Here is a 27491-nt window from a genome sequence, read left to right on the forward strand (position 1 = left end):
ACGGTAGTCTAGAACATTTATTATACAACAAACCCCCCCCCAAAATGGCCAGCACTACGCCGTGAGTTGACGTCGGGGGATGTGGAGTGAGAGAGTAGGGGGGGGTAAAGGCTGACAGCGACAGACACAAGTCCGACTGGGCTGAGGACGATGAGTGTGCGTATTTCCGCGCGCGAGGTTGCGGACGAGGACGAGGACGAGGATGAGGATGAGGGTTGGAAAGCGAGTCCAGGAGTGACACGGGGCCGAGTGCGCGGTGAAGAGGATGGGAGCGGCGTGCGCGGTGTACGTCGTGTGCTGGCGCATGTCCCGCTGCCGGTATGCTGCCATGCGTCGGCGGCGACGACGAGACCCAGCGACGTTGGACGACATGACACGGGACAGCACAGACCTACCGTGCTGGCATCACATCACCGTCGCGTCCGTCCTTCCCACTCTTCCGACTACTACCCCCTTTACCCCCTCGCCCTCGCCCTCGACCTCAAAACACCACCTCGACGTGTCCGTGTGCTTTCCTTACTGACGCCCGCGCAGTCGAGCTCCCCCCTACCACCGAGACCCTCGGCGCCGACGGCATCACCACCATTGTGTCGTGGAAGTTTGACGAGAACGACAAGAAGGTCAAGGTGACCCGCCGCGTGCGCCGCAAGCTCCAGACCCAGCTCGTGTCCCACAGCATTGCGGAGAGGAAGGCGTGGCCCAAGTGAGTGGAGCAGTAGAGAGAGAGTGTGTGAGCGAGGGCGATGGTGTGGGGAAAGGAGAGGAAGCACGGTGGCGATTGGTGGCATCAGTCATCATTTTGCTCCGCCGGCCAAGCGCACCCCCTCCTTCCCACCAACCTCCCCGCTCGCGCTGCTCGCGCCGCCCATCGGCTTGGCCAACCACTAACGTCCAGGTTCGGTGACGACAAGGGCAAGCCCGCCGGCCCCGACCGCCAAACGACCATTATCGGCGAGAACCTGCACTTCAAGATCGCGGCCGTGAACCGCGCCGCTGCCGAGGCGGCGGCCGCTGCGGACGCTGCTGCCGCCGACGCCGCCAAGGCGCCCGCCGGCAAGGCCGTCGTGTGTCGTCTGTGTAAGGGCGGCCACTTCACCGCCAAGTGTCCGTACAAGGACCAGCTGGCCGAGCTGGATAGCGCCGCGGCCGGCCTGGGCGAGGACGACGAGGCCGCCGCTGCGGGCGGCGTGCGTGCTGCCGGCGGCCTCGCCGCGCCCGGCTCGGGCGCCGTGGGCGGCAAGTACGTTCCCCCCGGACAGCGCGGCGGCGGTCCCGGCGAGTCCATGTTCCGCTCGCGCGACGACCTGCCCACCCTGCGCGTCACCTCGCTCTCGTTTGACGCCGAGGACGACGACCTGCGTTCCCTCTTCGAGCCGTTTGCGACCTTTGGTCGTCTGGCGCGCGCCAACGTCGTCCGCGACCGCGAGACCCGCGAGAGCAAGGGCTTTGGCTTTGTCTCGTACGAGAACCGCAAGGACGCCGAGAAGGCCCTCGCCAAGATGAACGGCTACGGTTACGACTCGCTCATCCTCAACGTGTCCTGGAGCCGTGAGTACTGGATATGCCCTGTCTCTGCGGACCACCCGCTGACGTTGCAACAGAGCCCCGCGAGCCCCGTCCGTGATTGTAGATTCCATGACCGCGATGCAGCATGTGTATATGGCAACGGGAGGGGGTGTTGGTGTTGCCGGCCGTTTGTGAGGTCCAATGTGGGCTGCTTCGGTCAGAAGGAGACACCTCTTAAGCGACACAAATGGCGATCAGTTGGTTGTTACCATAGGGCCATGGGGCTCGCTCGGCTCGCCACGGTGGCACTTGCGAGGTACAAAAATCAGTTCATACACAGTTACAACAAGCTACCGCGACAGCACAGCCTACCCCGCCGCCCAAGGAAAAACGTGTCGGGCGGCGGCGCGCATGGATGCTACGACATAAAGGGAGCTAATTAAGAAGTAGAGTGCGGCGGACCTGGTCGGCCTCGTCCACGCGCGCGCCATCGCCACCGTGGTCTATGGAGTGGAGTAGTCGGGAGAGTGGTCGACGAACACGGCCGCCGAGCTGGGTGTGGACACTGCGTCGTGGTCGAGGTGGTGGTCACCCCCGCGGCGCGCGTAACCGAAGCTCTCGTCCGCAAAGCTCTCGCCTTCCCCGTCCCCGTTCCCGTCTCTCTCCTCGTCCTCGTCATCGTCATCATCCTCGTCCCCGTCGTCTACCCTGCGGCGCGGGATCGGCGTCATACTGGCCGGAATCTCAATAGCGGCCGCCACCGCCGGCGGTGTCGCTGCGGTGATGGTCGGGGCGACCAACGACGCCGATCGCGGGGGCGGGACAATGGACCCTTGCGACGACGCGGACAGGCGCGACGACGTGGACACGTTGCGCGAGTGGATCGTGCGCGGGACGATGAACGGCGAGTCGGGGTCGACGAGGGGATACCGCTCCGAAGCCGAGATGGCCGTGAGGGCCGGCGACGAGACGACCTCTTGCAGCTCTTCGGCATCCTCCTCGTCCTCGTCGTCGAGCTCTTCGCGCGACTGGGAGTGGGGGAACGCAGGGAGGGGCTTGGGCTTGATGGCCCCTAGCACTGGCGAGGCAGGGAGGGGCTTGTCAAAGCTTGCAGGCGAGGCCTTGACCTTGACGGGGGTGTGCGGGGCTTCTGGCTCAGGCTCGCGGTCGAGCTCGGGCTCGAGCTCGGGCTCGGGATCGCGGTCGACAAGGAAGGGCTCGTCGTCAATCGTCTCAGGGTCGGCAGCGTGGGTGAATGTATTTGGCGGCTGGATCTCGCGCGCACTGGCGAAAAACACCACGGCGCTGTGCTCGCGCTCGGCGACAGGCGTCGCGACGCGGCGCACTGGAGCTGTAGTCGCTGGCGTGGCCATGGGAGTCTTCTCGTCGCTAGTAGAGGAAGTAAGGAACGGAGGGGTGAGAGTGTCGCGAGCACGCGAAGCCGCCTTGGGAGGCTCCATCAGAGTCCCAATCGAAGCGGTCGTCACATCCACTTGGTCAAGCTCGTCAGACTCGTGTGAACCCACACTGGCCGACTTCTTGGGGCTGGCCGGGAGCGACGGCGACGTGCTGCGTGGGGTAGAGTGGACATCGGCCGCGGGAGTGGTTTCACGCTGCTGGAACGCCGAGCGGGCCCTGTCGCCGAAGGTGCGGTCCGAAGGGTGGTCGAGGGCGGCGCTGAGGCCGCGGGCAGTCCCCTCCTCGCGCCGTGTCGTCATGTGGACTTCGACAGTGGTCTCGGCGTCGTCATCGTCGTCACCATCGTCGTCCTTGTCCGCGGGCGACGTGGCCGAGGGGCTGCCCGCTGGGGGTGAAGACGATGGCGTAAACGTGCGCTGGACAAACGTCGCCAGGCCCGCTGCCACTGCCGCAACACCTCCAGCGGCTCCAGCGGTAGAGGGCGTAATGGTGTCCTCGCGCATAGCGCCACTTCGTACAGGAAGACGGCCAAACTCGTCGACAGCATCGACATCGACATCGAGGTCCAGGTCGGCATCCTCACTCTGTTCGCTGCCTGCCAGGGCCAGCTCGTCGTCGTCCTCGGGTTCAGACACAGGTTCTGACACGCTTTCCAGCGCGCCGTCCTCATCCTCACTCCACACCGGCGGCTCGTCCTGGACTGTAAAGATCTTTTGTGGGAGCTTGCCGACGCGGTCGCAAAAGTCCTCAAAGTCCGCCTCGTCCGCACACAGGAAGCCGAGAAGCATGCTGGGGTCGAGACCAGACAGCGGCAGCTTCTTGACCTTGTCACAGTGGTAGCTCCTGAGCTGGGGCTCCGAGTAAGCCGACGCGTACCATGCAGTCTGGGTGTCCACGGGGAGGGACGGCTTGGAGCGGAACGACGATGATGAGCTTGCTGTCGACTGGCGCGTGGCAGATGGGCGTGCGGGGGAGGGAGAAGTCACCGATTGGCGTGACGAGCTCCTAAAGGTCGGCGTCGAGGGGTCGGCAGCCGATGAGACAGAGCCCCTGCGGCGCGGTGGAGTGTCGGGGACGATACGCAGAGGCTGCGTGACTGCAGCGAGACGCCGACGAGTCTTTGACGACTTGCGCGGTGGGCTGACGGTGGCGACCTCGGCGTCCTCGTCGACATTGACCACGTCGACTTGAGGCACCGACTGGCTGCTGGACTGGCTGGTGGTCTCGACGTCGTCCTCCATAAACTCGGAGTAGTTGCTCGCGGACGTGGACGGTCTCCTCGTGGCGAAAGGCATAGCAGCCGATTGCGGTGGCGTACGCAGAGGGACGGCCTGGCGCGTGGTATGTGGGTCGAGGTAGAAGAGTGAGTTGCCTTGTGACGCCACAAAGTAGTACGAGGACGAGGGCCTGCCTCCCGCGATACCAACCGACTGAGGGAAAGTGAACAGAGTCTGAGGGTTAGCTGACGTTTCTCCACACCTGTAACCCACCTTGATAGAGTCATAGTATATAGGGTTCACGCCATCGAGGCCCAGGCGGAGTCCGATGAGAATGAGGACGGCCTTGCCACCCCAACCAGGATGGTTGAGGGCCGAGCTGGGACGAGAGCGCCGCAGCGATCCGCCTTGGCCCGGCGTCCACTCATCAGACGAAATGTTGGACGCGGCATACACGTCCGAGCGGTACACGATACCGTCGACAGCATTCGCGACACTCAAACCACTGAGCGGGAACGAGTTGACGAGTGTCTTGAGCGCGCCAGCGGCTGTGCTTGGGCCAAACCACTCGCCGACCTCCTTGCCAAGCTCCTTGCCAATGAGCGCCATGCGGTGGACGCTGAAGGGACACAACGGCGACGGGTCGTCAAGGAACCACGACAAGAGGCGAACATAGGTCGCGTACGCTTCAAGCTCGGCCAGCTCAGCGGGCGTCTCGGGGCTCGTGCTCGGCCTGTGTGGTGGAAGGCGCCAGCCTGGTGGGTTAGTGGCATTCGGGTCGCATTCACCCACCTCGTCCAAGATGCAAATGCACAAGGGCATTAGCGAGAACGCTCTGGCCTGTGCGGAGCATGCAGCCCCACCCAGAGTCGCTCGTTAAGCCGCCCTCGTTCTTGAACAGTCCCCATGGACCGTTGGACAGTCGGCCAGATTGTGAACCAGAGCCCAGCTGGCTAGGCTGTGGGAGATTTCCGTCACCGGCGGCAGCAAAGGCACCGAAGAAGGCCGCAGGGTTGGGGAGCAGCACGCCAGGGGGTAATGGTGAAATCGGCGCATACTGGTTGCGGTATGTGCACCACACGCGCGTACGGAAGTCATCGTAGACTGGTCGTCAGCTGTAGATCACAGAATAGACAGCAACTTACATTGATCCGGCCACTTGAGGACCTCTTTTGGCTTTTCCTTGCGCGTGCGAGCGTCTGGTGGTGGTGTCGACGGATCACCTTGGGCAACAGCGGCCAAGTTGAAGCTGGAGCTGAAAATGTTGCCAAACCTGCCGCCACCGCCACTGGGTGGCGAGGACGAGTAAGTGCCGCTACTCTCCTTGATACGCGTCGTCCATGACGGTGGTGAGATCTCGCCGCGCGTGGACGCGTTATCATCCCAGATGTCTTCGGACTGGGGCGTCCAGCCTGGGTGTGGGAGACCCATGACCCACATAGTGTCCTGACACCGGTCAGGCTGGGCCTCGGAATCCATCAGATAACGTGCAGCGGCTGCGGCCTTGTTGCGTGCTCCGCCAAGGAAGGACGCGGCAACGGACGGCTGTTTACGGAGCGGGGAGGAAGAAGGCTGTGGGGAGTCGGGTTGGGTTTGGGACGAAGGGGAGCTCATTTCACCTCCGGTGGGAATGAAGTTTGAGAACCATGCCGATACGCGGTGAGTAACTGTTGCGTCTTGCCTAATCTGTGCGTATTGTGCTTGTTGTTGCGGTGTGGGTGATGTTGTAAGGTTACGGATAGTGGGAACAGATGCGCTAAGGTGTGACGAGCTGTCGCGGTTTCGGAGTCGCGGGATGGGAGCCGGGATTGATGACGAGTCACTGTCAGTTGTTGACGACGACATGCGGCGAAGTGCAAACGAGGACGGTGGAGGATGCCAAGACGACGGCTGCGCTGATGGATCGTGGGTCCTTCGTGGTGGGCTACCCTTTGGACCTCCTCCAACGCGTGTAATACTCCAATGCTTGGAGGACCGTGATGAATCGCCAGACGCCGCCGACGAGACCGAGTTGTGTCGCACGGGCGGCGCAAGCTGCTCTTGCCTGTCCTCGTTGTTACTGTTACTGTTACTGTTACTGTTGCTGTTGCCGTTGCGGCTGAACAGTCGACTCGTCTTCTTGGCCAAAGACTTGCTCTTGCTGCGACGCTTCTCGCTGGCACTTGGCTTCTCACTGATAACAACGGGGGCGGTGCTTTCGACGGGCGAGACGCTGTCCGACTCGTTGAGCGAGAGGGTATCAACGGAGCGAGAGAGGTTACTCGCCTCCCGTCCAACTGACACGGTCGCATTGACATGGCCGTTGGTACTTGTCCCTTCTAACAGCCACTCGTCGTCGTCGTCCTCTTCCTCTACTGGTGCATTGGCGGGCGCAGGTGAGGGCGTGGACGAATAGCTCGGAACCGAACCTTGCTGAGTGTACTGCAGTGGTCCCTTGCCACCACCAGGATTCCTGCGAAGCAAGCTCTTGAGACGTTGGTGTTCACGGCCGTTCCGGGCAACTGGACGGCCAAATTCTGGTGTGGGAAGGTTACTGCGGGGTGGCGGTGGTGGCCCGGGACTTAGCGTCGCCGGTTCATCGACGTGCGGCGACATGACGAACACAGCCGGTGAAGGTGACGACGTTGGCGTAGAGTCAAGGGGACTAGGGCTACCGCCGCTCATGTTGCTGGATAACTGTCAGCGTCGCCACTCGAGTGCGATGTGGGCTCGTGCACACGCTGTGCCGGCGATGCCCACCTCGAACGGCGGCGCCTGTAAATGCGTGAGAGATGTCGACGGGACGCGAGCGGCGTGAGCGGCGGCGACGCGTCGACGCCTTGGCTGCGTCGGCGGCGACCGTTAATGGGGTAGATCGCCGTGGTGGGCGAGAAGGGGAGGAGTCGAGGAGGGGGGAAGGGATCCTCGAGCGAGGGGAGACTTGTGGTGGTGGAGAGGGATGAGACGGCTAGAGAGAGAGGGGTGGTAGAGAGTTGAGTGGGAGATGTGGTAGATGGATGATACGGCGGCCCAAGCATCCCACCCAGCATGCAGCCTGTGACGCCGGGGCCACCACAGCGCGTCCGCCCCCCGGCAACGTCACACACACACGCACCAGAAACACAACCTCGGATTAGCTAGGCGCACAAAGCGGCAAATGGATAAGCCTAGGAGTACAAATGCAGCACGCCTGGGGAATATTAGGCCCGCAAATGGGTTTATTGACGTCATTCCCAGATCGGTGCGTCAAGAGTACAAGAGACGTTGCTGCTGGTCGTCTGTCGTGTCAACAACGCCACCATGAGCGAACAGAAATCAGGCAAGGTGGGATAGATGGCGCGAGGAATCGACTGACGTTAGGCTGGAATCTCTTGGCCAGTCCAGGAGGTAACCTCGGACCCCGTCGCCCTTTTCTTCCAGCCCGGCTCGGTGAGTTGTAACGGGTGGGGGCTCGCTAACTCTCAGAAACTGAGCTGGCACTACAACTGGAACAAGAACTGGGACGTGCTCCTCCCGGGGACGACTCCAGGGCTCAACATCAATGCAGAGTTTGTGCCCATGATGTGAGTATAGGGAGACCTTTGGCCCCATACGCTAACAATTTTCAGCTTTGCGCCATCGTACCTCGACAACGAGTTCAAGTTGCAGGACGGCTGGCGCATGTTGCTCGGCTACAATGAACCGGACCATGTCGACCCCTCCGTCGCTGTCAAGACTACGCCAGAGGTAGCTGCTGCAGCGTGAGGTCGTACCGTGTCGTGACTGAACTGACGCTCAGCTGGGTCGAGCTAGCCAAGTTGCGTACAGGAGGGACCAAGCTCGTCGCGCCCGCCATTGCAAATGACCTGGACTGGTTAAAGGTTCGTCGTCTAGTCATTGAGATCACAGCTAACGCTCAGAAATGGTTCAGTCTCATCCCAGAAGGCACAAAACCAGACTACCTTGCCATCCACGTCTACACCACGACGTTTGATAGCTTCAAGGCCAAGGTCGAGGAGTACTACCACACATTTGGGCTGCCGATCATCGTGACCGAGTTTGCCATGACGGTGCGTTGGCCACATGGTTGCGTTGTTAACGTAGCAGAGCTTCGACGCAAACGTTCCCCCACCCCAAAGCCAGCAGCAGGTGCACGACTTCATGGGTCAAACTACAGCATGGCTTGACGCTACGCCGTGGATTGAGTGAGTGACATGACTCCTGCGTGATGGCTGACGCTGTCAGGCGATTTGCATGGTTTGGCGCCGTCCGCGACGCGTACAACCTCCACGGCGTGCACGAGTTCAACCGCCTAATGGACCAAACTGGAGTCCTCACTCCTCTGTGAGTATAAGCTGGAGGGCAAGTGCTAACGCGACAGGGGCATGCAGTATGTGACTGGTGGGCACGCATAGGCTGTTTAAACGCGGACATTTCGCTCGCATCATACATCACACAATGCCACGACGGTTACATTCGGGCGCATATCACCTCCGCTTTCTCTTTCTAACTCCTTCAACACTACCTCTACACATACCCAAACACCATGCCCCGCGCTCCCAAGTCTCAGTCGCAGGACATCAAGCCCAAGCCGTACGACCTCGGCGAGGGATCCAACTCTCACTCCCACGCGGCCTCCTCGGACGAGTACGACACCAAGCCCTACATCAAGTCGCGCACCCAGAAGGCTCCCGGTCGTACGTGGATGGGTGACGAGCTCGTTACTCTCTTTGAGATTGCGCTCGGCAAGGGACCCCCCAAGACTGCGTTTGAAGGCGCCCTGCCCGACCGCTCGGCCCTCCAGGCCCACAAGACCTGGCAGTAAGTTCCACCATCTGTGACCGGTGCTCATGCTCCTAGGAACACTATCGTTCCGTTCATCAAGAAGGCTCTCCAGGAGAAGGGCGACGGCAACACCAAGTCTCGCTAGGCTGGATCGGGGTCAGCTTTTGTGCATGCACAGTATGGCGCACAGCGTTTGAGGGCCAAACAGCTGATTCGGAAACTGATCTATCGGCACCTGGCAGTCAACACATCACTGCACAAGCTCGACTCATACCTGACAACCACCCACTCTCTCTGACATCATATCTCACACCCAACCTACCCACACCACACCACCCATCCTTCGCCCTCTGACTTATCCACTCCACAATGCCTCGCGACACGAAGGAACGCTCCAAATCCAGAATCGATACTAAACCATACGGCAAGCGCCCCGTTTCGCCACCCATCACTCCCACCAAGGCCGTCCTGGATATCGGCTCATACCGTCAGGATCCTGGCAGCCCGCTGTCGTCAGCCCCCGGCGAGATCAAGCCTGATATTAACAGCGCTGGTCCCACCTTTGATGCTGCTTCCAACGGCAAGGGAAAGAGCAAGTCACCTTCAAAGTCACCTTCCAAGGACACCAAGCCCAAGACGCCTACCAGCAAGAACCCCAGCCGCCCCTGGTCCGCCGACGAGCTCGAGCTCCTCCTCAACCTCGTTCTCGAGACGCCGCCAGGCATCAAGACGTTTGAAGGCCGCGTTCCCGGTCGCACTGGCTACCAGGCAGTGCAGACTTGGAGGTAAGCTTCTGGGACGATATCGCAGCTGATAAATGTCAAGGAACACGGTAGTGCCATACCTCCACAAGGCGCTTCGTGAGAAGGGAGTGAAGGGCCGCAAGTGATCACAGGCCTCGAGCATGCAGTATGAGCGACTTGTGACCTACGCTCCAGGACGAATAGGGGGTGTCATTGTTGATTCTGAAAGGGGCACGATAGGGCGTATGGAGCTGCTCATGTCACTTGACGTGCAATGTGCGATTCCTGATGACGCGGAGAGGACCAACAAGCACAGAGGCACAGAGCTGACGATACTGCTCACGTCCATTTCGGCGGTCTTTCGCACGTCGTTCGAATACCCACTCTCTCACTCACCGACCTCCTTACCATGCCTGAATCCAACACCCAACCAAAGTCTACCAACGTCGAGGTGGTGATTTCCGACCTCCCCTCCACTACCACCATGAACACTCCCGCTCCTCCTTCGCCTCCCGCTTCGAAAGTCTCCCAGGAGGACGAGAGCAGTGAGGAGAGCTACGAGCAAGACGAGGAGGACGATGACGACGGTGATGACTACGAAGAGGCCCCTCGCAGCAAGCGTGCGCGTGCCAGCAAGCCCCCTCCCAAGGCCTCCCGTACCAAGAACAACACCAAGCCCAAGGTCTCCTCCCCTACGACTCCTCGTAAGCGCGGTAACGGCGGTACCGCGGCTGCGGGTGCGAGCGGAAGCGGCGCCAAGAAGGGCAAGTGGGACGCCGACGACCTCGACAAGCTCTTCACGGCGGCCATGGGCGGTGGTCCCAAGATTGCATTCTTTGAGGGTGCGGTCGAGGGCCGTTCGGCCAAGCAGTGCCACGACACTTGGACGTGAGTTTGGGTGGCGACGACCACTGATGGATGATGTGATGCCCCTGCTAACAGTGCAGGAAGACTATTGTGCCCTACATTGCCAAGTGCCTTCAGGAGAAGGGAAAGTGAGCGTGCGAGGGGTGAGAGAATACACAAGACCCGCGTAGTCTGGGTGCGGCCTTTTTTGATGCAGTGATAGTGATGTCTTTCCTCATTCCTCCTCTCACACTCGTCTCTCACAACTAACCCACCATGTCTGAGAGCAACAGCAACGACAGCGACTCCACCGCCACCAACCCCACTCCCTGCCGCTCCAAGCCCAAGCCCAAGCACACGCCCAGCCGCCCAAAGTCCACGACCACCACTTCCCAAGACGGCGGCGAAGGCGAGGCCGAGGCCGATGTGGACCCCAAGGACAACGCCGACGACCCCACCGACGGCGATACCGACTACAAGCCGGCCCAGAAGCGCCCCCGCTTCACCACTGGCAACTCGTCCGCCGGCGGCAGACGCAAGTGGACCTCTACTGAGATGGAGCTCCTTCTCGACGCCGCGCTCCGTGGTAGCGTGCCCATTTCGGTCTTTGAAGGCGCCGTTCCGGGGCGTACAAGGAACCAGTCCGAGCTGGCTTGGCGGTAAGTGGCATGGAAGTGTGGGTGTGGTCAGGTCAGCTGACAGGTGGCGCAGTAACACAGTCCTGCCATTCCTCCGCCGTTCTCTTCGCGAGAAGAAGTGAGAACCAGGATTCCAGGTTATCTATCGTATGCGGTGCAGCCGACGCAGGAGGAGCCGTACTGTGAGATGCAGAGTTGGTTGCTTGTCAGTTCGTGCAGGGTGCAATAAGAGATCAAGTGATGGTGGACGACTCGGCATCTCGCATCATCCATCTCATTTTCTCAGGGCGTCGAAAATGGGCCAAAAATGTACCAGAAATCCCCACCCAATTTGCCACTCGGTCTTTCTCACACTTCTCTTCTCCCCACACACTCTTCCATACCTTCATTCCACAATGTCCGACGCTGTTGGAGTTAAGATCGAGCTCCCCGCCGAGTCTGATACCGAGCCCGCCGCTGTCACCGCTGGCACAAAGGGACGCAAGCGCGGCAAGACCATCTCCACTGTCAAGCGCGAGCCATCAGACAAGACCCCCAACCCCAAATCCAAGCCCGGTCGCAAGCGCAAGTCGACGGAGGACGAGGACGACAATGAGACGCAAACTTCCAACAAGCGTGTGGGTGGCAAGAAGTGGTCAGGTACCGAACTCGTCGCTCTGCTCGACGCTGCCATCAAGGGAGGTGGAGCTGCTGCCGGATTCGACGGCACGGTCCCAGGCAGGACCAAGCAGCAGTGCAACACTACTTGGCGGTGAGTCTGGCAACGTTCCGAATGGTGCTGATAGGCGATAGCAACACCGTTCTCCCTCTTCTTCAGCGCACGCTCCGTGAGAAGGGCGGAGACGGCAACTGAGCAACGGCTGGCACGTTGACTATGCATGTGTTTTACTTCTTGTATCGTGTTGTTGACGGGCACTGACTCCATCGTGGTGGGCGATGTCACATAATGCTGATATACGCTAATCCGAGGGCGCCCATGCGCGCGTGATTATGTTGATCAAGGACAAGGGTGGTCAACTCCCATCTGCACTGTTCCTCGCCATGTCCGAATCTGAATTTCCCATCAAGCTCGAGCTATCAGACGACAGCGATCGTCAACTCCCTCAGCCACAAAAGCCCAAGGCTGCTCGCAAGCGCCAGCACAAAACCGCCACCGGGATTCACGATCAAGCTGACGACATCACCAATGTCAAATCCGAGTACTCACCTGCTCCCAAGCGCAAGCGCAAGAACAAGACCACCGCCAAGAGCAGTAACGACTCGTCACCAGAAAACGACACCACCCACAAGCGCACGCGTGCACCATCGACTAGTCGCAAGTGGACGGGTGCAGAGCTCGTGTCTCTTCTCGACGCCGCTGTCGGCAAGGGTGTCCCCTCGAGCGTCTTTGAAGAGGTCGTGCACCGTCGTACCAAGCACCAGTGTGATTGCCAGTGGTGGTGAGTTTGAACGTCGGGTCCAAACTAACTGCAGCGACCCTGTTCTTCCACTTCTCCGTCGCACTTTGCTCGAACGCGGTGGATGATACATGATGGTAGAGGGTCGAAATGCGGGCGTGCATGAATCAGACGGGGCGTACCGTGGAAGAGGCTCATGTGCAGACACACAAGATCAGGAATGATGCAATACTGTGTTCACACATGCACTGTCCCACCGCCCTCTTGCCCATTCACCCACACCACCTCCTGAGTTCCCACAGCTGTCCTGGTTCACAATGGCCAACTCGTCCACTCCCCTCGACGGCACTGTTATCAAGATCGAAGTCATGACCGACACCAGCGACGAAGAGTTGGAGACGCACCCTGGCCTGCAGACCAAGCAACCGAGTGACGAGAGTGAACCTGAGCCCACCCCTCCCCCCAAACGCAAGCGTGGTCGGCCCCGGAAGGAGCCCAGCGTCGAAGTCAAGCTCGAGATTGACGAGGACCCCATTGTCACCCCCAAACGACGCCGTGGTCGTCCACCCAAGGCCGCCGTCGTCCAGCAAGATACCAGCGAGTCTGCCCCAGTCCCAGCCAAACGCGGACGCGGCCCCCCACGGACAAACCCCGTCGCCACTGCCCCTCCTGCAACCCCTACTTCGACGTCAACAGGACGCGCCAGCCCTCGCAAGCGCAGCGGAGACGGCCACACCCCTTCACCCGCTAAGCGGACCCGCCCTGGACGCGGCACGGAGTGGACCGCCGACGAGCTTGGAAGGCTCTTTGCCATGGCGACCAAGGGTGCGTCACTGAGCACCTTCTCCAACTTTGAAGGGCGGACCCCAAACCAGTGCTACATGACATGGCAGTAAGTCTTTGAGACAAAGTTGAAAGACCGGGACGTTAATGGTACAGCAACACGCTCTATCGGCGTCTGCTCAAGGCTGCGCGCGAGAAGAATCAGAAGAAAGATTGAGCCGGAGGAAGTGTGTGTATGTGGGGGACCTCCTGTCCAGTACATAGCTGCAGCAGTTGTTCAGGTAATTGAACCAGTTGAAGACTGTGTTCTCGGATTCCACGACGTGATATGCTTCCCATGTCTGCATTCTTCTTCCCATCCCACCCCGCAACACCTCCAATTGCGCTACCGAAACTAGATCAAATGAGGCTAAATTATGGTACAATTCTCATTACTCGCCCAAACTGTGCTGTCCATCTACTGGACGTACATGAACCAGGGGTTGTTGAAGTCGGTCAGGTCATCGTACGCGAGCTCGTTGAAGTGGTTCTGGTCAAAGCCGGCGTTGGCGAGCAGGGCGGCAAGCTCAACCTTGTAGGCCTCAGCCTCGTTGTGCGACATGAGGGAGATGTCCTTGATGTCGGCGGGGAGACCCATGGCGACACGGCGCGCCTCCTGCTTGCGGTTCAGGCGTCGGAGGTGGAAGCCCATGGTGACGACGAGGATGAACTCGACGCACCAACAGCCAATGTCGACGTAGAGACCGGTGTGGTAGTAGGGAGCCTCGACGGCAAGGTAGACCTGAGGACCGACAATGTTGCCGATGGTGAGGGCACCGAACATCATGGCAGTGGTGACAACACGCTTGGTGGTACCGGCAGCGTTCAGGTTCGACCACGAAATGAGGAGGGGCTGGATGATGGTGAAGAAGTAGGCAACGTAGTAACAGGCCATGAGCTCTCCGGGCTTGCTGTGGTTGACCTGGGTGAGGGCGACGGCACCGGCAATAGGGAAGAGAACGATGACGGCAATGATGGGCCAGCGCATCTTGATGCGGTTGGTGAGCCAGATGGAGAAGAGGAGGCCGAAGATTCCAATGAAGCCAGTGGGGATCTGCATAAGAATGGTGTTGAAGGTCGAGAAACCGAAACCTGAGAGAAGTCAGCATTCTGTTCGTGAAGTGGGTGTCATTTATGGACCCCCCAAGTTGTACCCGCCTTTTGTGATTAGGCCCCCAAACGCGCCTATGCCACCGCTAGGACAAGCAGCGCAGAACCACATACCCATCCACATGTATCTGTTGAACGTCAGCATCGAAAAAACATGCAAGAAGAAGAAAAAATGGAAGAAAACGAAGCAAAATGGAAGAACATGTAGAAAAAATCTCCTCCGAAAAAAAAACACCCCGATTTTACTCACGTCTTGGGGTCACGCAGCGTCTCCCAGAACTGGTCCCACTTGAACGTGGAGGTCTTGGTACCAGTGTTGTTCTCGCGAAGACGGTCAATGGCAATGAGACGGTCGTTTCCGTTGCGGAGGAACTTGGCGGTAGTGGGCGAGTTGGGGAGGAGCCAGTAGACGACGGGGACCATGGCGAGCGACACGCTGCCGATGAAGAGGAAGATACCCTGGTACTCCTTGATGGTGCCCGAGTTCTGGACGGCCTTGCCGATACCGTACGACATGAGAGGACCGATGATGGCGGCAAACGAGTTGGCGATCTGGTAAGCGACAGTGCGGTACGACTGCTCGCGACGGAGCCACCACATCTGGGTGATGAGGACGAAAGAGGGCATGATGGTGGCCTCGAAGGCGCCGAGGAGCATGCGGCAGACGAGCAAGGTGGCGAAGTTGTGGGCAGCAGTGGTGCAGATGGTGCAGATCGACCAGGCAGTCATGTTGAAAATGACCCAGTACTTGACGGGGAAGACGATCAGGGCGTAGGCAGAAATCGGCTGGCAGACGAGCTGCGCGCAGTAGACCACCGAGGACAGCCACGAGTACTGGGAGCCGTGCAGGCCAGTCTCCTTCTGCAGCTCAAACACCGCCGCGTAACTGACAGAGGACTTGTCCATCTGTGGGGCTGTCAGCATTGTTCGCAGAGCCGTGGAAAATGGCGTGCCGCTGGGCGAAGCCAGTGCCACGGAGCGCAAATTGGCCGAGTGGAGCTGGTCGGCCAATTTGTTTCCGCTCGTTTTTTGCTTCCAAACTCACCTGTTGGCTGTTGGGGGTATCAGCTGACTGCAAGACGGGTCTTCGGCGGCGAGTGACTCACATCAAGTAGGTAATGCACATGGGCAGACAGACGTAAAAGTCGATGCGGCGGAGGACGTGCTTCATCTCGTCCAGGCTGTACTCGACGTGGCCGGCCTCGGCGAGCAGACGCGCGGCGTCGTCCATCTGGGTGTTGGCCTTGTACTTTGTCGCGCCGTGGGTGCCGGCCTCGATGTCGGAGAGGTGGGTCTCCTTCGCCTCGAGGTGCTCGACACCAGTCTTCTTCTCGTCCTCCATGATGGGCGGCTGAGACGGGGTCGGAGGGGTTAGATAAGGGAGGCGCCGTGTGCCGTGTGTGTGGTTGTGTTGGCCGTCGAAGGGTGGGTTGGGTTGTCCTGGGGGCAGTGTGGGGCAAGACGTTTTCCCGTGGGCCCTCCAGATTATATCGTTGGGACCGCGGTGGTCTGTTCGCTGGCGACTCGGGGCCACGGCTCATCCAGACTCCGGACCCTTAGCGCTACCCGGTCTCTGGAGCGATCGCGCCGCCCCACATCTACCCGAACAGAGACAGCACGCCGGGGCCATGATCCGGGGCCACTATGGGCCACCGGCACCGGAACACCGGTGGATCCCAAGCACAGGGTGGAGCACCGGTGGTGGACGCCGCCATGCCTGCGCATGGACAGCAACGTCTTGCGATGGGATTGGTGGGGGCCCTGGGGGCACCGTTGTTTGCCGCTCACAGCCAAGACATGATCCCTGATCGAACGGTGTAAAGATGCTGCGTACTTGCACGGCCCGCACGGCCCGGTAGAACGCGCAGAACGATTTACACCGATTTTGTTATGAATATTGCAGATTAGTTTCCACGCAGATCACTGCCAAGATCTTTTACGGTGTAATGAAACACCTCCTCAGTTGTAGCATCATTGAGGCCAAGAAGCAGGACGGCGAGTTTGGACGTGTGCTGCCAGCAAAGGCGATCTGGATACGACATGGCCGGTGCGACGCCGCCGCCGCCGCCGCCACCGGACTCGGTATCTCAATGGGTATTAGGAAAACCGCCAGCAGTCGGGAAGCGACCCCATGTGACCGGCAGGCCATCCGACCGTATGGTCCAGCACTCGGCGCCGGTCGACCGGTCGACCGGTCTACGGCTCGTGCTAAACGACACATGGGAGCGGAAAGCTCATACCCTTCCGCATACTCGTGATCTCGGTATCTTGCCGGAGTAATACAGCGGCTGATCCCTACCTCGGGGAGGTGTTGAAGTGGGCTATTTCTTGCTGGTATCCGCCGCGCAACGCGGCGAAGATTGACCTTGGGATATCGCCGAGCGTTCAGCGGCTCAACCCCTACTCGCTATCCACTATCATTATCCTCATCTTGACGCCGCGCCTGTACGTCGCCCCATTAGGTCCCATCGGCCGAGAACCAGCCGAATTTCCGTCAGGTTGCTGCAGTAGGTTGTTGTGTTTGTATTGTTAGGACGGCGCCTCCGTAGCCCGCGCAGCAGCGGGACCGGCCGCCGTCCCCCGGACTGAAACGGAGTGCGTTTCTGCCCACCATGAGGGCGAGCCCACCACGAGAGTGACGCTGCTTGTTGCACCGCTGTACATGGATTACATCTGCCAAGATCTGTTGCAGATCTTGTGTGAGGTGGGTTTGCGGCGCGTGGCGGGCCGCTCGCTCCGCGGTGACAAGACACGCCGTCGGTGTAACATTACTGACGTGGTGGAACACCGGTCGGGACATTGCTAACCGATCAGGCTGGTCCGGACCGAAGTCTCGTGGGGTTGGAGCCACCTTTGCCGCTTGGCCGCGGCTTGGCTGGGCTTGGCCTAGACTCCACACGTGGGCATGATTCGACTCCGGGTCACCGAATTCCGACAAGACAAGCATGCACGAACGTAGGTGAGTTGGACGTGCAGTGTTCAAACACTGTTTGCCACTCGCTCGTACTCGTACCGTCATGGGTGGACGACTTTTCAAAAAGAGTCCTTCCCCGTTCCCACTTGTTGCTTTCGGTCTGTCATTCGCCTCATCGTCCCGGGTCCCGTCATACAAATCCGCTGAAGAATGTACACGACGCTGCCGCTATGGACGCTCCACAGGCCCGTCCACTGCGTCGTCACCATTCCCGTCCGCTAGGTCCTCACTTGTCGACTTTCCTCCTCCTCACATCCGCGAATCCCTTTCCGCTACCGTCAGCCCATCCGTTCCTCCCTCTCACCACGCACCCGCAACTAGCATATGCCCGTGTTACCCGTTTGTCACACTCGCGTCGTCCCGAGTCATTCTACCACTAGTTTGCTTTCCTTGGAACTTCACATTGCATTCTGCCTTTCATGGTTCAGCTCATGGTTCTCAATTAAATCAACATGTGCAGCTGAATTACAAGTTACACTCGGCGCCCTAATAAACTCTCTCACAACCACCCCGGCACTGGCACGAGACCAAGTTGATCACGCCGTCGATTGGAAAATGAGTGGCGTCGAGTGTGGTGGTTTATTTGTGCCGCTGCCGCGGTTCATCACGTACACGGGCTGCCATGTCGTTACGTACAACGAAACGTTCTCTTTTCAGTTTCCCTTGCGGCTTGCGTCATGTGCAATGGCACCTTTTAACGAGTGTGCTGATCGGCGCGCACTCCAACATTCCCTCACCCGACAAAACAGCAACCCCTTGCCTTATCCGCATTTCCGCCCTCGCCTGCCCGTAAACTTCAGAATCAAGCACAAAACCGTGTGGGTATCTCAAACTCTGTTCCAACCCATGCCGACCCCAGGACCCAGTCTGCCGAACGCTGCACACGCTTGCCAACAGAGTGTGAAGACAGTGACAGGCCCAGGGACCATGTGGGACCTGGAGAGCCTAGTGAGGACCTGATGTGCGGGGACAAGACCACAAGACCAACGGGTGTATGAAAGTGTGCTCTTTCTGGGTGGAGCCGACCGAGGCACAGAGGCACATTTCAATTTCGCTGACCGTGATCATGGCTCTCGCGATGTGTTCCTCTCTCTCTCTCTAGTGCGGATCGTGTGATTGTAACAAAGAACCCTGCGCACTACTATAGTATGACTGCACAACTGGGGTATCGGGATGTGCGGCACGGTACATCCGTCAGGGTGAGACTTGTTCCTTCCGTGCTGTTGTCCCACAACAAGGTACGCCGTCGGGAGTGTCGTTGTCGGGCGAACGTTGACGAACAGGGTACGGATGCGGCCTGTGGGATTAGTCCCAAGATGTCTCATGACTTTGTTGGGGAATCAAAGTGTCCACCATCGAACCATTGGGTTTGCGGGATGTTCATGTTTGGGTTGATGACAGTCGCAACCTTGACCACCGCGGCGGGAAACGCATGTGGCAGACACCCTGCGCCACATGTGGTCAAGGTTGCGGATGGAAGACACGAAACACAACCACAAGCGAGGTGGTGTATCGGAATCGGCATCTGCTCCACCTGCGGCCCACGCTGAGATGCCGAGGAAGGGGGCAGGTAGGAACATGTTTGGCGTCCCGGTGACCGCCCAGCTCAACCATTTACGCAATCCACCAGTGCACTCATTGAAGCAGGTTCATTTTCCGAGCCTAATGCGAACCGTAACTGTGGCTGCTTCGTGATTGTATTGTGTACATATTCGTATGTACCCAGGTCGTAACTTCTTTTAAAATGAAGTAGAGCCAAAACTAAACGCCCTTCACTGCGCGGCAGGGAAAGAACGAGTGGGCCGGGGGTAAGACTCGAGGACAACTGAAGATCATTAGTTGCATGAGGGACGTTGAAACCTCCCGGACGTCATTGTCAAACTGAAATCGGCATGTAACTGTTGTTCTCCTTTTTCCTCGGCTTGCCGTTTTGAAACCCGTTCTGTGCACCGCACAGAGCAGCACCCACGTCAGCTGCATCTTCCACGACTGTCGTAATAGCGTGCCATCGGGGTGTATCCGCGCGTACCATGTGGTGTGCGCGGCCATGTGAATGCACTCGTTGCGGAGTGGGAGGGTTGTTGTCAGAGATCCCGACGGGACCGTAATGATGACAATGTCGACGCGTTGTTTACCTCGTTTAGTATCCGGTTCGCAAGGTCTATGCCTTGTGTTCATGCTTCGTTATCTGTCGTCATGTGACGTTTCGTTGTTGTCGTGTTGTCGTGTTGTCATGTTGTCCTGTAGTCGTCGTCGTCGTCGGGGCTGTTTCCGTCGCACGGTTGGTTGCCACATTCTGACTGCCTCCCGTCTCCGCCGGTGTCATTGAGCCGCGGCGACAACGAACGCCGGGTGGCAGACCCATTTGTTCTCGTGCAGTCGAGGCCTTGCGTGAATGTGAATATTCTCTTACCAGTAACAGCCTCACACGACCCCCGCAGTGTGTATGCCGTGATCCGTGCAACTGTTCCAGAAACGTGCAATTTCATGTCATGTTCCTCGGTATCCGTTCCCCGTCTCCGAACACCGCGGAGCGGAGCATGCGGGTAGGACAGCGCAGCGATAGCACGACGCACAAAGATACATACACCAGACACCTGCATCTCCGCTCAACGTACAACAGTACGTCAGCCGACGATCTCCCCTCTCCGATCTCCGCTGGTTTGCACACGTCAAAACCGTAAAAATACCCGCCACACCCATCCGATGGATGATGGATGCGTGGCACTGCATGGGAACATTGCATACCGCGTCTTTGTCGTTCGCACGATGCCGCAACTGTGCCATCGAGATCGAAGGAGAGTTTGCGGGAGGGGGGCCTGAGAAGGGGATTTGTGCTGTCCCGGGTGGGCCTGGGTCTCCAGGAGAAGAAGGAAGGCGATGGAAACCATACGGTGAGGGGCAATGAAGCGAACCCGCGGCCTGTAACCAACCTTTGCGTTGTGCAGCAGTTGGGCCATATCAGAAAAGGGCATTGCACGCATAAAGTGCGGCATGCAAGTACTGTAAGAGTACTGTATTCTGCGGCTCCAATAAACCTTTGGTCAAACCCTAATTCACCCCCAAACTTGGTCATAAATCTGGACCAAAGGACGGAACGGGATATGTAAACCTTTTCTTATGCCCCTTGCGCTTGTGATCTTCCTGTGAGAGCTTGTGACTCTTTGTGTATGTCTGGACTATAGTCCCTATTCCCTATAGTCCTGGACTGCCGGCATACAATCGTGCTGCTGCTGCCTGTGCCAAAGTCTGTTGCCCACGTTGAAGCTTGCCACACGCGCCAGAGTTCAATACCCGCTCATGACAGATTCGTGTTTGTCCTCACCCCCGCCAAACGGCAGAACTGGCTGTCTGTTACGAGAGCGCCCCGCCACAGCGTTTTTCGTTGGGGTTTGGTTTGGCGTAGTGCGTACCCATGGGATTTGTTTGAGTGATGAAAGCCTGCGAAAAAACGACCACGAGATCCCAGAAGCGAAAAGGAAGACACCGCGGGCTACCTCGTTGGGGCACATGCTGGACGCGGGAAGAAAAGAGAGGGGCGATTCCGACGGATGGGAACGTTCATGACGTATTCACCTGCGTGCCACAACTAGCCAAGTGAGCTAGTACTAGTACTAGTACTAGCGAGGCTGGTGCTAATCTGGTAACAACTCATTACTGCGCGCTGTGCAGTGCTGGCCGCTGCGCAGTGTTTCCAAGCCAGAAAGTCATGATAACATGTTGCCAGCTCTCACGAGCGACTATGTCGCGAAACCTTGTGCGAGCCGCTTTTGGGCACACGACCCGTGCTTGGCATCGGGAGGCATGGAGGCATGGTTTTCCGCATACTTCACTTCCCCTGCCTTCACAAGGAGAACCGAGCAAGGAGTCACCGTCTCACATCTCACACACGCCTTGTAGTACTTGCACGCCGACTCACACGAAACCAAAGACCATTCAGAGTTCGTTCGGCTCCCCCCCTTTTGACGACGCCGAGGGAGGGGTTTAGGAAACGCAAACGCACCCTCCCCAAAAGGCACTGTATCCAGGCGCGTGGGTGCTGGGAATACACGCCAGGCTGAGAACCCACTTCGCACTCCAGTACTGTACGGTTTTTTAAACACACAACACAAACAGTGGGCTCACCAACATGAGACAACGGCGCATCCCCCCCCGGGTTCCGTTCGATCAGGACGGGAGCGGGGACGCCGCAAGTGAAGGACAGAGAGGGGTTGCGACGGGACGAGACACAAGAAGGCGGCTGGCGACGACACGCGTGTGCGCGAGGATCCGAGGACTGCGAATGTGGCGTGGCAAAGCGCGTGCGGTGGGCGCGGCGCGTACGCGCGTGTGCGTGTACGTGTGCGAGGGCGCCGGTGTGAATGCGCTTTTGAATGTGGTGTGGCACAGATCGCACGATCTGTGCCGCAACAACACAATACACAGATCCACTCATACATCCATTGTTGCTTCGGTGGGCCGCTGGGGCCAATCCCGATCCTGTGATCCTGGTCCTTCTGGTCCTGATCCTGATCGATACATGCCCGCGCTTTACGATAACGGGACGGGGAACGGACGAGATACGTTAGCCTGGCGATGAGCGGCACACGGAGGCGGAGGCGGAGGCGGAGGCGACGTGGACGGGGGTGTGTCAGTGGCAGTGACTGTGTCAGTGGCAGTGTCAGTGTCAATGTCAATGTCAGTGGCAATGGCAGTGTCAGTGGCAATGGCAGTGTCAGTGGCAATGGCAGTGTCAGTGGCAATGGTAGTGAAAGCAAGGAACGCGCATCGCACGGCCATGTCCGCTGGGGTGGTCCGATACGGGATGCGGCCATTGCGACAGCAAGTACAACAGGAGGAGGCGGACGCGCGGCGTCGACCAGTGGCCAGTGGCCCAGTTGCGGGCCCTTAGCCACACGGGCATCTCGGGCATCTCGACACTCGTGTGCACACTTTTGGTGTCTTGCCGTCTTGCCATCTTGCTGTCTTGGTGTCTTGGTCCCTTTTTTGCGTTGCTCCGCCGCGCGCACCGCCACCCGATCCGATTCTAGTGAAAAAAAAGGTGGCCGTGCGTGTCCGCAGTACTTGGCGGTGGTGGCGTATTGCGGCACGCAGGCTGGGTGGGTGGGGTTGTGCCGAGACCGCGTTGGAGGTGTCCCCAACACACCACCCACACCCCTACATGTCTGGCTGCAACAAGTCTCGGGTTTGTCCGATGAACATACGTGTGTACATCAAAAAAAAAGAAAAATGTGTGTGCTTGTCTACCTCTATAGCTACAATATGGGGGTCGTCCTGGGCGTTTGGCGAGTTGTTCGTTCGTCCTTTGCAAAAGATAAAGCGGAGAGAGCGAGAGAGAGCGCGAGAGACAGAGAGTGAGAGAAATGGAATGATGCAGACAGTCTTGATTGGAGGATTACGTTGGCGTTTGGATTGGATGATTGAGCGTTGGCGGTGCGGTGCAAATTGTTGAGAGATTGTTTTGAGGGTGTGCGTGCAATATTACGTTGAACGCCGCCAGCGGCGGGATGGTAGAGTAGAGTAGAGAGAGAGAAGAGAGTTGAGGGGGGGGGGGGGGGGGGAGGTAGGGGAACATCTAGAACCCATTGGCCATGGTCGGGTACTCGTTCGAGGCCGCGCACACTGGCACGCGCGGGAGGTTGAACATGAAGTCGTCCGACGAGGTGCTCCAGCGAGACATGTGGCCGGCCTTCCAGCGCGCTGCTCCACTCCAGACCTGCGGCTGAGGCGGCTGCCGGTGGTGGGGCATGGCCTGCGCCCAACCGGGGGCGCCGTAGACGTAGCCAGGTGGCCCGGCGTTTGCGAATGGAGCGGGCTGCGAGTCGAGGAAGGGGTGGTGGTGCACAGGCTGGCTGGGCATCATGGGCATGACGTAGCCCTGGGGCTGGGTCATGGGCATGGCGCCGTTCATCATCATCGCCGCGGCGGGGTCAGCCGAGGCCAGGTCCATCTGGGTCTGGGCAGCCGCGGCCGCGTCAATGTCCATGATCTCCTGCTGGCCCTGGTAAGTGGCGGCGGCGACGTCGTACGTGGCATAGTTGGGGTCAAAGTAGTGGGGGATGGCCTTGTGGTAGCGACCATCGGGGCCAAACTGGGGTGTCGCGGCCGCCTGCAAAAAGTACAGGCGGGGCTGGTGGGGGATGCGCCAGCGTTCCTCCTTGTTGAACTGGATGGCCTCGGCGGACGGGTACTGCCAGTTCTGAGCCGCGTTGGCCGCCGCTGCGTGGCGCAAGTCCAAGACGGCGGGCACCATTTGCTCTTGGCCAGAAGAGTCGCGGCGGGGGTTGGCCGGCAGACGCGCAATCTGTCGGTTGAGGGACGACGACCGCGCGAGGGTGGCGGCAGGCGAATAGTCGGGAGCAGGTGTGGAGACGGCGGTGGCGGCCTGCTGTTGCTGCTGCTGCTGGAAGAGCGGTGCTTGGCCGAGCGACACAAACGACGACTTGCGGGGGTCGAGGCGCGCAGCCTCGTACATGCCCGCGTTGTGGACGGTGTCTGCGGCAAAAGCGTCGCGGGCCGATCGCTTGCGAAGGGCATGTTCGGGCGCAGGCGCAAGACCAGAAGACGGGCTGTAGTAACCGAGGGGCGGCGACGCAGACCGGGCACGCACGCCTTGGCCCGCCGATCCGAAGCCAGCACCAAACGATGCCGAGGCGTCTCCTCGCTCGCGAGAACGCACATGAGCGTCGAGCATGGCGCGCCATGTTTCAAACTCGTCGGTGCGGATGCAGAGGTTGAACTCGAGGGCATCGAGCCACTCGAGCTCATACTCGTTAACATCCTTGACGGGCATGCCGAGGAACTGGGCCCAGGTGGTGTTGGTGTACGTGTTGTCGTCGAGGTACTTGTTGGCAAGCATCAGGCCGGTAACAAAGCCCTGGGCCTCGGATACCTCGGCATGGTAGGGCTTGCGGATGCCGAGCGCCTGGATCTTTTTGTACTTGTATGTGTACATGAGGGCCAGGATGGTGACGCTAAACGACACCTGCGTGCTGTGCAGGACCGAGTAGACAAACTGGTTGAACGCCAAGTTGGGCTGAAAGTTGCTTGGGTGGATCGGATGCCGTGGGCGGCCTTCGCTGTCAAAGGGACGTGATGTCGACGAGCTCAGGTCTTCGCTCAGGCGGCGCGCACTTGCGTCGAGGTGGGGAGGTGCGCCAAACATGTCTGCGTACCAAAAGTACCAAAACGTTTGCGCTGAGACATGGTCAGCTCTGGAGCAGCGCCACTGCAGCCACAACAACAACCACAACTCACCGGTGTAGGACGCCAGCGGTGTCAGGTAGCCCGGTTTTGACTCTTCAGATCCTGGCTGTGCTAGGCGCATGTCGATCCGCTTCGACGGGGGCGGCGAGAGGGGTCTTGTTGGGGGCTGCGAAGTGATGGAAAGCGGCGCCATGTACGAGTGGAGGGGGCGTGCCAAGGCGTTTGGTGCGGGCTTGACTAGCAACAGGTCCTCTGTCGGCATGTCGTTGCCACCGTACGGCGTGTCGTACTCTGAGGGCACCCATGTTGCGGCGTAGGGGTCCATGACGCCTGTTGCTCCGGCACAGATGGGTGGTGGAGTGTGCGGCTCGAACGAGGGCACGGCGGTGGCTACTTGGGGAACGAGCGAGGTGGACCAGGTCATTGGAGACGTGCGGTGCGTCGAGCTTGGCGACGAGGCCGGCGGAGAGAGGGAGAGCGAGGAGCGGTAGGCCTGCTTGCTCGAGCCCAGGGCGAGTGGTTGTTGATGTTGGCCGCCGCCGTTTACTTGGTGGTATGGGTAAACCACCGAGCCGTCGCGCATGCCCCACTGAGGGGGCAGGTATTGAGGCTGCAAGACGAACGTGATGAGTGATCTGTGGACGACTGGGGTCGCCACAGACCTAATTGCCTGATGGGAGAGAGGCGAGGGGGAAGAAGGAGGGGGATGGGTGGGATGGGTGATGGGCACAGCTCAAAACAAATGCAGGGCTAGTGGTGGGTTTGTCTGCACGTCAAGAAGCCGGTGTGTTCGGCCCGTGTCGAGACCAAGGAAGGGGGTGGTGTCGAACCACACGTCCGTTGGGGAGGGAGGGGAGCGAGGTGGCGAGGTGGCAATGTGCGCGACGTGCCTGCGTGCGAATGTGTGGGGGGTGGGGAGGGGGGATCTCGACGAGGAGGAGGGTGGCGGGTAGTGGTGGTGGTGGTGGGTGGGTGGGTGTGGGTGTGGGCAGTGGGTCTGTCTGCAAGTCCAGCTTGGCGAGCTCTGCTTCTTATGAAGAGGGAAGAGCAGACGAACAAGAGGAGATGAGGCCGAAGCGTTTCTGTCGTCTACGCCCAAAAACCGGTGGACGTGTGTTGCGCGCGTGTCTGTTCCTACACGACGTCTGTGCTACGGGGGGCGAGACGTATCGAGGCGCTGGCGCGGGCGTGAGCACGACGACGACGACGACGAAACACACGAGATGTCCTCTCTTAGTACGTCTTTGTGCTGCTACTCACAGACTTGTGGCAAGACAAAAGCGGGGCGCGCTGCGAGTTGCGGCCCGACCGACTGATGGGCCGAGGGGAACTGGGCGTGGGGGCGGCGTCCGTGTCGGGTCGCAGCTGATGGTATGGGTGGCGTGGAGGACAAGAGCAAGCGGCGGCGTTGGGAAAAGGGGCTTGCTCGCGAACAGACCTCCCGAGTGCCTTGTGGGCGAGTGACCAAGGTGGAGGAGGGACGGGGGGGGGGCCGGCTCAGAATGCAGACCAGGCAATGGCGGCGGCGATGGCGCTCGTTGCTGGCTGGAACAGTGCGCGGGCAGGGCAACGCTGCTGCTAGGGAGAGATGAGAGGAGACGGAGCGGGGGCTTGTCGGGTCGAGCGTGTCGGGTGGGATGTCGGGTGGGGGGGAGGGTACCCGATCCTAGCAGTGACGACTCGAGCGAGATGGGCAGAAGGGTTCACCGCCGACAACGAGTATCAGAGAAGAAGGATAGCGCGAAGGGGATCTGTGTCTCGAGGTGTATCGTGATCTGCTGCGGTCGATCGCGAACGCCGCGCAGAGACCGCGTTTGTGAAAAGGAGAGGGAAGATTGTCGTGCCGCAAGGTCGTCAACGGAGGAGGGAGCGAGAAGACGTGGGGTGTGTGTATGAGATATGTGTGTGTGTGTGTGTTAGGTGGTAGAAGGAGATGATCTTTACAAAAGAGAAGAGAGGAGGCTGAGATGGATGGATGATGGCGCGCACAGCACACACCGGAAGCGGACGAGAGGGAAGGTAGAAGAGAGCACAGGATCGCAAGGCAAACACACCCAGATTCCACTTGGGTGGTAGGTACTGGTGGTGGTGGTGGTGGCAAGGAGACACACAGGATCCATTTGACATTGTCATGCGCGTGTGCGCGCGCAGGCCGCCGCCGCTCTCCCCGCGCCATGCCAGGGGAGGGGAGGGAACGGGGGGGGGGAAGGTGGATTCCTAAGGGCAACATATGCTCCTCCTGCCGCCCCCTTGCTCTCTGTTCCCCCCTTTTGCCTGTGGGCCCGCTCTCTCCCTCGTCGTCGTCTCTCTCTGCCTCTCCATCTGCTGCTACTGCGCGCGCGTCTTGTTCCGTACCTGCATCTACACCCGCGCATTGCCCGCTTCCCGGCCCGGCCACTGCACCATCTCACACGAGAGAGCAAAAAGAGGACGACGACGACACGACACAACGACAACGACGACGACGACGACGACATGAACGAGAAGACGCCTCGTTCCCCTCCTCTCCCCTCCCTCCTCCCCCTTCTCTCTGTCTTCCCTGAGGTGACAACGGGGCGTGGATGGAGCGACTTCCTGTGGCCTCTCTCTCTCTCTGTCTGGTGGCAATCCACAAGTTTGGATCGTTAAACTATCGTGTGTCGGTTGTGGGCCCTGTCTCTCTGGTTCTCGGCGGCGGCGGCGGCGGCACACTGGACCTTGTTAGCCCATGGCGTCGTCTGTCCGCAAGCAAACCCACACAGCACAAGCGCTAGAGACAGCTCCAGAGCGCGCGCACTTCCCTGCCCTGTTAGACCTGAACGCGGCGGCGGCAACACTGTCATACTGTGAGAGGGTTCTTTCTAAGGGAAGACCCCCAGTCAACAATGTCT

At 59.6% G+C, this 27491-nt stretch overlaps 12 protein-coding genes across 12 annotated transcripts; 9 read left to right on the forward strand and 3 right to left on the reverse strand.

Annotated features, from left to right (window-relative positions):
• Positions 1 to 44: 44 nt before the first annotated feature.
• TIF35 (translation initiation factor eIF3 subunit g) lies at positions 45 to 1624 on the forward strand (the record flags this gene model as incomplete). Its single annotated transcript, XM_028624491.1, has 5 exons — positions 45 to 61; positions 125 to 156; positions 535 to 703; positions 896 to 1548; positions 1602 to 1624. 5 exons carry the CDS (start codon positions 45 to 47, stop codon positions 1622 to 1624), a joined length of 894 nt encoding a protein of 297 aa, XP_028475563.1.
• A 385-nt stretch (positions 1625 to 2009) lies between these two features.
• ATG4 (Cysteine protease atg4) lies at positions 2010 to 6806 on the reverse strand (the record flags this gene model as incomplete). Its single annotated transcript, XM_028624492.1, has 3 exons — positions 2010 to 4875; positions 4931 to 5246; positions 5288 to 6806. The coding sequence occupies 3 exons, from the start codon at positions 6804 to 6806 to the stop codon at positions 2010 to 2012; spliced, it is 4701 nt and encodes a 1566-aa protein (XP_028475564.1).
• A 615-nt stretch (positions 6807 to 7421) lies between these two features.
• EHS24_009200 (uncharacterized protein) lies at positions 7422 to 8498 on the forward strand (the record flags this gene model as incomplete). The annotated part of the gene is made up of 9 exons (XM_028624493.1): positions 7422 to 7445; positions 7506 to 7550; positions 7617 to 7684; positions 7730 to 7861; positions 7900 to 7981; positions 8021 to 8170; positions 8208 to 8305; positions 8346 to 8444; positions 8492 to 8498. The coding sequence occupies 9 exons, from the start codon at positions 7422 to 7424 to the stop codon at positions 8496 to 8498; spliced, it is 705 nt and encodes a 234-aa protein (XP_028475565.1).
• Positions 8499 to 8646: 148 nt separating this feature from the next.
• On the forward strand, positions 8647 to 9030 carry EHS24_009201 (uncharacterized protein; the record flags this gene model as incomplete). Its single annotated transcript, XM_028624494.1, has 2 exons — positions 8647 to 8921; positions 8961 to 9030. 2 exons carry the CDS (start codon positions 8647 to 8649, stop codon positions 9028 to 9030), a joined length of 345 nt encoding a protein of 114 aa, XP_028475566.1.
• Positions 9031 to 9254: 224 nt separating this feature from the next.
• EHS24_009202 (uncharacterized protein) lies at positions 9255 to 9774 on the forward strand (the record flags this gene model as incomplete). The annotated part of the gene is made up of 2 exons (XM_028624495.1): positions 9255 to 9670; positions 9711 to 9774. 2 exons carry the CDS (start codon positions 9255 to 9257, stop codon positions 9772 to 9774), a joined length of 480 nt encoding a protein of 159 aa, XP_028475567.1.
• Positions 9775 to 10037: 263 nt separating this feature from the next.
• EHS24_009203 (uncharacterized protein) lies at positions 10038 to 10627 on the forward strand (the record flags this gene model as incomplete). Its single annotated transcript, XM_028624496.1, has 2 exons — positions 10038 to 10516; positions 10576 to 10627. The coding sequence occupies 2 exons, from the start codon at positions 10038 to 10040 to the stop codon at positions 10625 to 10627; spliced, it is 531 nt and encodes a 176-aa protein (XP_028475568.1).
• A 123-nt stretch (positions 10628 to 10750) lies between these two features.
• EHS24_009204 (uncharacterized protein) lies at positions 10751 to 11234 on the forward strand (the record flags this gene model as incomplete). The annotated part of the gene is made up of 2 exons (XM_028624497.1): positions 10751 to 11133; positions 11186 to 11234. 2 exons carry the CDS (start codon positions 10751 to 10753, stop codon positions 11232 to 11234), a joined length of 432 nt encoding a protein of 143 aa, XP_028475569.1.
• Positions 11235 to 11507: 273 nt separating this feature from the next.
• On the forward strand, positions 11508 to 11965 carry EHS24_009205 (uncharacterized protein; the record flags this gene model as incomplete). The annotated part of the gene is made up of 2 exons (XM_028624498.1): positions 11508 to 11863; positions 11905 to 11965. 2 exons carry the CDS (start codon positions 11508 to 11510, stop codon positions 11963 to 11965), a joined length of 417 nt encoding a protein of 138 aa, XP_028475570.1.
• Positions 11966 to 12153: 188 nt separating this feature from the next.
• EHS24_009206 (uncharacterized protein) lies at positions 12154 to 12637 on the forward strand (the record flags this gene model as incomplete). Its single annotated transcript, XM_028624499.1, has 2 exons — positions 12154 to 12551; positions 12586 to 12637. The coding sequence occupies 2 exons, from the start codon at positions 12154 to 12156 to the stop codon at positions 12635 to 12637; spliced, it is 450 nt and encodes a 149-aa protein (XP_028475571.1).
• A 189-nt stretch (positions 12638 to 12826) lies between these two features.
• Positions 12827 to 13509, forward strand: EHS24_009207 (uncharacterized protein; the record flags this gene model as incomplete). Its single annotated transcript, XM_028624500.1, has 2 exons — positions 12827 to 13401; positions 13449 to 13509. 2 exons carry the CDS (start codon positions 12827 to 12829, stop codon positions 13507 to 13509), a joined length of 636 nt encoding a protein of 211 aa, XP_028475572.1.
• Positions 13510 to 13749: 240 nt separating this feature from the next.
• Positions 13750 to 15783, reverse strand: EHS24_009208 (uncharacterized protein; the record flags this gene model as incomplete). The annotated part of the gene is made up of 5 exons (XM_028624501.1): positions 13750 to 14423; positions 14556 to 14569; positions 14692 to 15347; positions 15487 to 15493; positions 15548 to 15783. The coding sequence occupies 5 exons, from the start codon at positions 15781 to 15783 to the stop codon at positions 13750 to 13752; spliced, it is 1587 nt and encodes a 528-aa protein (XP_028475573.1).
• A 7207-nt stretch (positions 15784 to 22990) lies between these two features.
• Positions 22991 to 25045, reverse strand: EHS24_009209 (uncharacterized protein; the record flags this gene model as incomplete). Its single annotated transcript, XM_028624502.1, has 2 exons — positions 22991 to 24612; positions 24673 to 25045. 2 exons carry the CDS (start codon positions 25043 to 25045, stop codon positions 22991 to 22993), a joined length of 1995 nt encoding a protein of 664 aa, XP_028475574.1.
• Between the last annotated feature and the right edge of the window lie 2446 nt (positions 25046 to 27491).

The sequence above is a fragment of the Apiotrichum porosum genome (genome assembly GCF_003942205.1).
Source record: "Apiotrichum porosum strain DSM 27194 chromosome Unknown scaffold_8, whole genome shotgun sequence".
NCBI lineage: Eukaryota > Fungi > Basidiomycota > Tremellomycetes > Trichosporonales > Trichosporonaceae > Apiotrichum > Apiotrichum porosum.